A 10,144-nucleotide genomic window follows, 5' to 3' on the forward strand; every position below is an offset into this window, starting at 1 on the left:
AATTTCAAAGTGTCTGACGAATTGCATTTGTGTTCCAGTTACTTTTGTGCTTCAATGCAGAAAACAGCGTTTTCTTTAAAAAGTTAACTGGAACGCCCATTCATTTCGTCGGACACTTTGAAAATTATCTCGAAACTGGTTCAGTCCCAAAAATTTGTTCCAAGTGGATCGACTTGCGAACCTGCGGGCTGTAATTCGTATATAGAAATATGTGCTGTATTGGAATTAATTAAAATGTTAATTAGCATAATTATTTTAATTTTTCAATTAGGCATTTTGATTTCTCATGGAAGTAATGGCTGTCTAATTGAGTAGTTTAGGTCAAAGATTGGAATTGTGCTATCTGCCAATTTTGGTGCAGCTAAATTAAACACTGTATAGCGCATTGTTTACTGGGGCCTATGCAAAATATTGTTCGTAAAGAAATGAAATTTTAGCTATACATTTTTCTGTAAATAGTGTCTAGAAAGGTGCTGCAATTTATAATTATTTGCTAGTTAATGTTAGCAATGACCAAAATAAGTGCACAGTAAGTAGAAAAGTGTAAATGTAATTAGAACAGCATTACAATACATTTTTTTTAAAAAAGGTGTAATTTACAACACACTTCATGTGTGCACATCCACTCAATTAGCTCGTATTGCACGCTACTATCCATTGCTGTGCCTCTTGGTCCATTATCACACACCCCTTGCTTTTTCAGGGCTGCGCAAGTGGACCCACACACACAGTGGCTATACACGCACCTGGTCATTCGCAAACATATGCACACACTAGCAGGTCGTTCGGGAATTTTGCCATGCGCCATTCCTCTTCCCGTTAAGGCACTCCGCACGTCTGACCACCAGGAGACACACTCTCACTACCTTCGTGTGCACAGCCATAAATAATGGCGGCACCATGCATCTGACATTGGTTGAAGTTCAGCATCTGTTCGTTCACGTTCCACCGAATGATATAGAAAGTTAGTATTGTTCTGCTAGTGTGCTACAATGCTATGCTAAATTTTCATCTTGTTTCTTGCAGGTTACATCCTCCAGCAAGTTCAGGACGACAAATGTGCAGCTCAAAAGCAGCCTGTCCTCCATGCTAAGCAGGGAGATTAAGTAGCCTGGAAAGCAGGTGGTCCTGTAAATACAGGGTGTTTTTCTTTTAGCTGCACCAAATTTTTAAAATTAGAAAAATATATACCTTGGTCACGTTAGCTTTACCATTCGAGTGTACGGATTGGCGGCCTCTAGATACAGAGCAATTTAGTCACTTAAGTGTGTAATTAGTGAAGTTAAGCTAATTAACTTTCTAATTATCAACTATATAGGTGGCTACAGCAAATGAGTACTTTGGGGCCCGTCGTCGACACTACCTATCCCAACGATGAAATTTTGAATAGCGGAGTTCATGTGGGAGCTACACGAGCAATTAGTTCCCTTTGGCAAGCTTCTTGAAACCGAATTAGGCCGCAAAAAGAGCGTCTGTGTCGTCGATGTCACCGCCCCCCTGCCTTTCGTAACATCTCCGAGGTAAGCGCCAGTCCGGCCCCGCGAGCAGCTTGCATTATTTCCTTGCTATCTGCGGCGTTCGCAGTCGACGCTACAGACTGATATGATGCCGTGCCTGCAGTATCTAAAAGCCCAATTTAAGGAGCAGGGTTGGCGCTACAGCGCAACATGATGCCCAACAGAATGACGAAGTAAATTTGGTGGCCCACCGTCATTGAAGCGCTGGGCCACCACTGCAGACAGGAAATAATGCAAGCTGCTCGTTGAGCTGGACTGGCGGAGACGTGACGAAAGGGGGGGGGGGGCGACGACACAGACGCTCTTTTTGCGGCCAGTTTCGGTTTCAAGGAGCCTGCCAAGGGGAACTAATTGTTCGCGTAGCTCCCACATGAACTCCGCTATTCAAAATTTGACTGTTGGGATAGGTAGTACTCATTTGTACTCAGTACTCATTTGCTATAGCTACCTATTGTTGATAATTAGAAAATTAATTAGTGTAACTTCGGTAATTATGCATGTAAGTGCTGAAATTGCTATGTATCTAGAGGCTGCCAATCCGTACACTTGAATGGTAAAGATAACGTGACCAAGATTCACATCTTTCTAATTTCAAAAATTTGGTCCAACTAAAAAAAAGCACCCCGTATGTGCTATCTAGTCATGTTTGCGATTTCTATGTCAGCACATTCTTAAATAAATATGAACCAACTCAACTATATATACATCTGCTCATTTATTACCCTGTTTAATTTATAGCTGGCTCAACAATGCAGCATTTGTATCCAAATGCCTGCATTGCTAGGCATCCAAGATTGATGGGCATGGGTAGACTTGCATATATAGAACGATGGATAGCCACTCATTGCCAGAAATGGTCTGCTGGAGTTTACATTACAACTCTTTGTAGTGACCATACTTTCATGTTGATAATTTGTGCCATGCAAATTGAGGAATGTTAATGTAGTACATAGAAAGCCAAGTGTGCAGGCATTCAGAAGGGTTACTAATGCACTGTGTTAGAATAGCAATGAACCAAAAAAAAATATCTATTGACCTGTGTACTGCAAACATTCGCTTGCATGACCAGCAATAGAGATATATACATTGCGGCCTTTAATGTCAACCTAATGTTAACGTTCAATTGCATGTCATTAGGAAACGCATCAGAAGCTCATGCGTCAGGTGCACATCAGAAACTCGTACGTCAGATGCACATCAGAAACTCGTGCGTCAGGTGCACATCAGAAACTCATGCGTCAGGTGCACATCAGAAACTCATGCATCAGGTACTCTATAGAAATACGGTGGCCAATTTGTAATAGACTCACATTAGGAATACATCAGAAAGCGCATTAGACAGTCATTAGCCACTCAAATGATTCTGTTGCATAAAGACATCAGCCTCTCTATAGAAAGACATTAAATTTTTTCATAAGGGCGCGCTTGCTAAGCTGTGAAGCCTATATTGTTTCAATTGATGGAATAAATGTAATCAATCATTCCTCTGCATAAGTTTGTTGTCTCGCATGGTAGCATCAAATGCACGCACTTGCAGCTGAGTTTGTAAATCAGAAATTGGCAATTACCAAACCTAGTATGCTTATACACAGCTGTTCTTAGAGGCACACTTCCAAACTCCGAACTCTTCTTTTATGAAAATTTTGAAAAATATATCTTGTAGGAATCATTAGTTGGTATGTGTACAGCCAGTCATTTGTATTTACTACACCCACATAAAATAATTAAATGGCAGAACACTGCAGATTCAAAAGAACACATAGGAAATTTTATTTACATTGCAAGGCATGACTTACAAGATTGATAGCTTAACATTCCTTTTAGAAAGAATGCAGTCTGGCAAATAACTTCACAGAACTGGCCTAGTAACTATACAGTACTAGCTTTTAAACACAAACACTCGCATACATTCAATGGAACTTCACACATACGCCTTCATCACTATGTTTGGTTTATATAAGACTTAAATAAGCTCGAAACCTAGTAAGCATAACAGTCTGAGATCGGAGTCATGAATTTAACACATCAAAATATAATATTACACGCTTTCACCTGCAGACCCCCTTTCACGAATGATTGGAGGCTGCAAGTTAGCAAGAACACAGCATACATGAAACACGTCACTCATTGCCGAGATCAGCTCTGTGGGCACTCTAGTATTAAGGATATTGTAACACTTAATTCTCTGGATCAATCTTTCAACATGAATACGAACCTGTGCAATATTGTACGTCTCTGTTACCTCCCTCTCACTGAACTGGTCACTGTTTTGTAGAAAGGGAGGCATCACCAACACAGCTTGTACCTGTTCCAACCCAGACTTTATCCCCGGAAATCCTTTGTCAGCCATGACCACATCCCCTGGCTGCACTAAGTCTAAAAATCCAGAATCTACAGTGATGTATGCATCAGAACATCTTCCACCGTAGGCCTTTGAGCAGAAGCAAACTGCACCACACGGGGTAATGCCCACAAGAAACTTTAGAGTATATCCTCCTTTATAGTGGGAGTAAAGAACTCGTTGCTGCTGCACAGTGCTAGGCTGTTCTGTACGCACCTCGGTACAGTCTATTATCATTGAACAGCCTGGGTAGTTTTCTTTGAAGCACTCGGGCATTGTTTTCATTATTACATGAGCTGGGGGACGAAAAATCCACTTCTGGGTGGCAGTTCTCAGAGTTCTCAGGACACTATTAAAGTGGCGCGACACTGTATTTCGACTCACTGAAAAGAGTACTGCGAGAGATGAATAGCTGATGCCCAGCTTAAGCTTCATCAGAAACATCAAAACCCTGTCTGCTACTGGAATGTCACAGCTACGCTCTGCACAGGCTGGCATTATGCTCATTAGTAGAGCAAACACATCTAGTGTCACTCCACACAGGTCCCTGACAGCAGGCGCGCACTGTTTGACACTTTGATAGCCAGTGAAGCAGCTAGTTCTGTGGTCAAATCCACTATGGCGTGAAGTCATGGGCGGTTTGCACTGAACTGCTGTGCTACAAACACTTTTGTGCTCAACCTGGGTGCATGATTCGTTACCCTGCAAAGAACACAACAGAACACTAAAGCTGCTGGAGGCCGCAAAATCACCGTCAGTTTGGCATGCCTGAAAGAAAAAAAAAGACATACACTCAATGAAAAATCAGGTAAGAAACTACACACGGGTGCAACTTTAGGAGAATATGCGTACGTTGGGAGTTTTAGAAGAATTATTACATGTCTTCAAGAAAAGCAATATGGTATTTAAATGTTAGCTTAGAAAATGATGCACACATTAAATGTAACCCAGCTATATAAATGATATTCTCACTGGGCCTGAAAGACATAAAATTATTTCACAAGCTTTTGCTCCACTGTGAGCCATACCCACGCAGAAGTAAGTGCATTGAGGCACTCCAAGCGAATAAAAGTGCCCTTGACAACTCGCGCATAAGCTTAATACTTAGATTACAATGTATCAATTTTATGTCACTACATATTGCTTCCTGTGAGACTTGCCTTATCTTCTTGTGCCACCTGTAGTGATGCAGCAGCAGCGCAGAGCAGCTCCAAGCCAGGTGGACGCAAAGAGTAATTGTGACCTGCAGTGTCTGCATCTGTGTCTTGGCTGCCCCATGTGGTATCCGTACTGGCAATGGTGCAACAACCTTCTCCGGTTGCCACTGACTTTACCTCGTCTCTTTTCTTCCACCTGAAAGTACACAGAAAAAAGAAGTGTCGAAACAGCTTTCACTTCTCGCACTATTCAGTGTCTTAAGCTGGGCTTCAACAGTTGAATTTGCAGGTTAATGGAACAAGCAAATGAGCCTCTATAATTGAAGTACACAGTATTAACAGCAACTGCATTGAATATTGATACGCACTACAAGGCTCAGCAGGCAGATGACAAAATGATTGACCACTTACCTTCCATACCTCGACAGCTGGTCGGTTGATTTTATAGGACGAACTTTGTAAACATCCGGGAAGATAGTTGGGTGATAGCCAGGGTGTGTCGCTATCGTGCTTTTTGCGCCGTTCACGAAGTGTTTGGAGCAGATCCTGCTCGCCTGAGTCGGCATCCACGGCGAGCCGTCGTTCTCGCTGAAGAAAACAAGAGGAGTATGGTTGCGAATATTACGCAGGTCATACTGACGACACAGTGCCCTATGCATGAGGCCGCAAGCAAGAGCGCACATGCAGTAACCGAATGACTTCTTCACGTGACGGTAAACGAGGCAAACACGCCACAAAGCGCTGACGAGAGCGAGCAGTCTCACGGCGGGCGCCACTTGGTGAAGGCATTTGAAGTTTAGATGTTACACGCACCACCACTACTCCCAAAATCAAGGCAAACCGAGTTTACTTACTTCGCTGAAAGTATCACAGAAAAACGCAATTTAACAACTAATTACCGGACTACACGCATGCAAGCAAATCAACAAAGGTTCGCATGCAGCCTACAAGAGCATTTGAGGCACAAATTCGCGCGTAAAATCTCGCGCCACGCAAGCTTGCTGAGCAAAACGTGCTCCATACACTTCCAACCGCGCTAAGCACACAAATACAGTTGCATAACCTCAAGCAGCTAGACCTGGCTAGACCTTAAAGCATATAGTTACATTGACACTAGGAAAACGCTGTTTTCACAATTACTTACTTTACTCTTCGAACTGCAACAATCCATCTTTTGCGTCGTTCTTGCTCCCACGGACGGCCTGGAAATCGGTACAATTTCACGCCAGGCTGGCCTTCGTGGCTGTGGCAGTTTTTTACGCAGCAGTACCGGCACTTGTTCCTCTTCTTTTTCCGTACGTTTTCAGTCGATGGATCAGAATTAGTCGAGCTGAAGGATGGCATTGTCTCAACGCCAGAAACGACCGAACAGCACCAGCGACGCCGCGCCTACGAATACCTCCGCGCGCTTTGGCCGTCTCATTATTGTTGGCGGCGCTGCGATAGATGGCGCAGCAATCGCAGCAAACTTCACTGTACGGAGCCTATTGCCTTGTACATCTAAAGCGCGTGTAAGATCTAGGGGTGGCAAAATGTGTGATGGTTTGTTAAGCATTTATTTCACTGCCTTTTCACCTATCGTAGGTCCTTGTAACCGTCTGTATAGTCATATTTTCTTATATAAAATAACGCTGACGGCGACCTACTATGAATGATTGTGATGGCCGATTCCCAATGCGTGCTTTGTGGCCCAGGAACATGTTCTCTTCGTATCCGACTGCTATCGATAGAGTCCTTTTAAATTGAGTTTTAGTTTTGGACGTGCACACTATATCGCACGCATTGTGATGATGGAATTTCTTTATTTTTCGGAACTTGCACAATACATAAGACTGCAGGAGTATGCAAAGTTCTGTAAGGAATGGGAAGGCGTTTATGTACAGGAATGCACTGTTGTATTAGTGAAATTATGCCAAATGTTCTAGCCAAGTGCAATCCCAAAATTTACTATTTGAGATACTTCTGCGGGCATGTATATGATGTATGTGCGACTCAAAAATCCAGTAACAGTTCAGTAGCCAATAGAATGTGTTGAAATGCATTCTTGACAAAGTCCTGAAAAGCATATGTACATGACAGTTTATCCATCATGCAGGTACACTGAAAGCAAAGGTGCTCAAGAACATCGAGATGCTGGCCTACGGCTCTTCACATTAGACCACCTAGAGAAGTTGGTGTTTTCAACTGAAGACACAGCAGAGACCATAGTGAAGGCACAAACAAGTACTAGCATGTATGGCAACACCGACAGCATACAGCGTTGGGGTGAAGTTTTTAAAGTGCGATGGAGAAGTTAGCAGTGGCAACTGCTCATGTGTTGGTGGGAAAGATGGAGTATGCAAACACGTTTTCTGTGTTCAGTACAGGCTGATGCACATTGCACAGCATGATCTCACTGATGTACCAGATGCCGTGGCATGCACTGAAGGCGAACAGGCAGTGGTACAATCCACGGGATCCAAAGAAAGTCGCTGAACAATTTGAACAGATTGTGTTCACTAAGGACACCGCTGAAAGGATTAGCGAAGGCACCAAGGCATCACAAAAAAACGAGCAGCATACTGGTCACTGAGAAGTGAAGACAAAAAACTGTCCACAATGGGCCTCATAAACTTGCATGGCAAGCTGAAAGAAACAAAGCTGGATTGCTTCGTTGACGTACTTGAATCAAATGACTTCTTGCCTGCAAAACGAAGTTGGGAGCCCAGATCCTGAAGATTTGTCTCGACTGGTGGCTGGAGGGATCAAAGCAGGGGAATGCTCTGCTGCCATACACAGATGAAGAAGTTGCAGCCCTAGAGGCGGCCACATGATCTCAAAGTGCTTGTCATCTTTGACATATAGGGAGGGTGTCGTTACCGCGTCGATAGCACATAGAGTATACATATGGTTTAGGACATGCCAAAGCAAAATGGGGCCACAGGATGTCCGACGTCTCACTGCGGCAGTGATGGGAGGAAAAAAAAAGCAGGGCAACATTTGCCATGAAGAGCGGCCTATTATGTGAGCCCGAAGCCAGACGAGTATTTAAGACTAAAATGACAGCCACGTGGAGCTGGAAGTAATCGTTCAAAAGTTTGCCAAAACGCAGTTGCATGCTGAGAAACTCAAAAGAAGCAGCAGTTATTAAACTCAGATGCAAGTGCAGATGGGTGTGACTGGCCTGGACACCTGTGTGCTGTTTGTATACAGCAAGGAAGAGTGTGTACGTGCGAGTTATCGTGCCCTTTGAGAAGAGTTTTTTTAGACGAGTTCGTGAAAGGTTGCGAATCTTTCACCACCATATAATTGCTTCCCCACATTGCCAGCAACTGTTGAAGTAAATCTAGAAAATATTTTCCATAGTTGCCTATGGAGTTATTTTATCATACCATAAATGCTGATAGGCAGCAATATAGTTCTGGGAGGGCAGGGTCAGGAATTTAAGCCTCTCTACCGAAGCAGCACAGCACACTTTTGCAGCTGTGCTGGTGAAGTATCGTTTTTTGCCTGTGTACTGCAAGTGCCCACAAACAGCATTCATGTCTGGCAGTGTTGCACCATTACGCTGCACAAGAACTGGACGGTGGGCATGCATGATTTACTAGCAACCATTACCTAATAATTTAGCGACAATGACACAAGACCATGCATGTTGAAGCTATCAGGAATAATAATGTTGACAGCTGGATTGTGCGACAAAACAGTATTATACATGTGTCTAATGCATGATGGAGAAATTTGAGGCAGTCATTGTGAAGCCCTATGAATTCTTGCACTTTGGGCACTGTTAAATTTAATGCACTGGTCAGATCTTAAGTCCCGATCTGTGCCACCACTTTGGCAGAAAAAAGCATGCGATAGAATGTCGAACCAGGTTCAGTTTATATACGAGACGTCTGCAGTAAACATAAATGCCGAAATATCACTTCTATAAGATGTAGATGGACATCTTTTGGACACGCTGATGCACTTATCGAAGCAGGAGACATTCTACAGATATCAAATAATTTGTTAACCACGTGACCATGGCCAGATTCAAAGACGAGCGTCTCTTGTGATTAACATGTTTCAAACAGCTTACAGTCATATTTCTAAGTCGCTAACGACATCAAAATAAACTACTGTACTGGAGCACTATGCCGAAAATATCCGTAGACAACTGGTTATCGTGAAACAAATGGCTGCAAGATTTCTCAGTTTAATAGGGCACTGCATGAAACCATTTATTCGCAGCTCCATTATCCTCTAGTAGCTGGTCGCTGTGCAGAATAGAATCCACTGAACAAAATAGTTTCTGGTCATCTGCAAACTGAAGGATTTTCAAATGCTTTTCAAAACCATTTCACCAATATAAGTACATCAAGGTCTCTCTCTGCAGAGCAACCAGGTAGAAATGAGTACTGTTCATTGTTCACCTGCCCGTGAAAAAAAGCAAACAGCGTTGCAGAACACACTCAAATATCTTACGCAGAGATGACAACTGTTACACAGCTGTTTTATATCAGTCAGTATTATTTATTATGCACTGGTACAACCAAACATGTAGACCTATTGAAGTCAGAGCTATTGTGTTCGGGAAGCTTGCCACTATATGCAATGCCTGACGGCCTTGAGCATGCTGGAATTTTGGAGGAATGCTAACATTATTTTATTTATTAAAAAGGGGTAGTGAAATATTGAAGCACACTGGCACAGCCTATCATCGGAAAGATCGAGATTTCAATTAGACCTTCTCACAACAATGGTTCACCCACAATGTTAGTCAAGAGTGTACAAATGTGCCACACTTTATACATTTGTCGAGAGATGCTGTTCGGGAACACCTGGGAGAGTATTCTGTCGGCCTTGATCTTCCTGGTGACCCTTCCCGTTCCAAGTGTGCACAAGTATGTGCACACTTGCAATGAGCCTTGTCTGTCTCATATGCTTAGGACATGTTGAGGCCATCCTTCCAGTAACGGCGGAATGTTCAAATGCAGAGAATGCTGCTTGCACTCTTCGATAGTGAACCCCCTATCACCCGCCGCGGTGGCTCAGTCAGCTAAGGCGTTGCGCTGCTGAGCACGAGATCGCGGGATCGAATCTCGGCTGCGGCGGCCCGATTTCGATGGAGGCGAAATGCAAAACCTCCGGTGTGCTTGCGTTGT

At 43.3% G+C, this 10,144-nt stretch overlaps 2 protein-coding genes across 2 annotated transcripts; both read right to left on the minus strand.

Moving 5' to 3' along the window:
• Window positions 1-3,084: 3,084 nt before the first annotated feature.
• On the minus strand, window positions 3,085-4,647 carry LOC119462919 (uncharacterized). The gene has a single exon (XM_037724091.2). It carries the CDS (start codon window positions 4,645-4,647, stop codon window positions 3,556-3,558), a length of 1,092 nt encoding a protein of 363 aa, XP_037580019.2. The 3' UTR covers window positions 3,085-3,555.
• Window positions 4,643-6,398, minus strand: LOC119462615 (peroxynitrite isomerase THAP4-like). Its single transcript, XM_049672296.1, has 3 exons — window positions 6,160-6,398; window positions 5,427-5,603; window positions 4,643-5,211 (listed from the first exon to the last, which is right to left on the minus strand). Exons 1-3 carry the CDS (start codon window positions 6,357-6,359, stop codon window positions 4,992-4,994), a joined length of 597 nt encoding a protein of 198 aa, XP_049528253.1. The 5' UTR covers window positions 6,360-6,398; the 3' UTR covers window positions 4,643-4,991.
• Window positions 6,399-10,144: the final 3,746 nt, after the last annotated feature.

Source organism: Dermacentor silvarum, chromosome 8, assembly GCF_013339745.2.
Source record: "Dermacentor silvarum isolate Dsil-2018 chromosome 8, BIME_Dsil_1.4, whole genome shotgun sequence".
NCBI lineage: Eukaryota > Metazoa > Arthropoda > Arachnida > Ixodida > Ixodidae > Dermacentor > Dermacentor silvarum.

Bases quoted from the DNA above. Each gene is read 5' to 3' on its own strand.
- LOC119462919 (XM_037724091.2), bottom strand. From the start codon at position 4,647: ATGTCTTTTTTTTTCTTTCAGGCATGCCAAACTGACGGTGATTTTGCG.
- LOC119462615 (XM_049672296.1), bottom strand. From the start codon at position 6,359: ATGCCATCCTTCAGCTCGACTAATTCTGATCCATCGACTGAAAACGTA. The intron at 5,604-6,159 runs GTAAGTAATTGT...TGTTTTCTTCAG, and splicing joins GTTGCAGTTCGAAGAGTAAA to CGAGAACGACGGCTCGCCGT. The intron at 5,212-5,426 runs GTAAGTGGTCAA...GTGTACTTTCAG, and splicing joins CAGCTGTCGAGGTATGGAAG to GTGGAAGAAAAGAGACGAGG.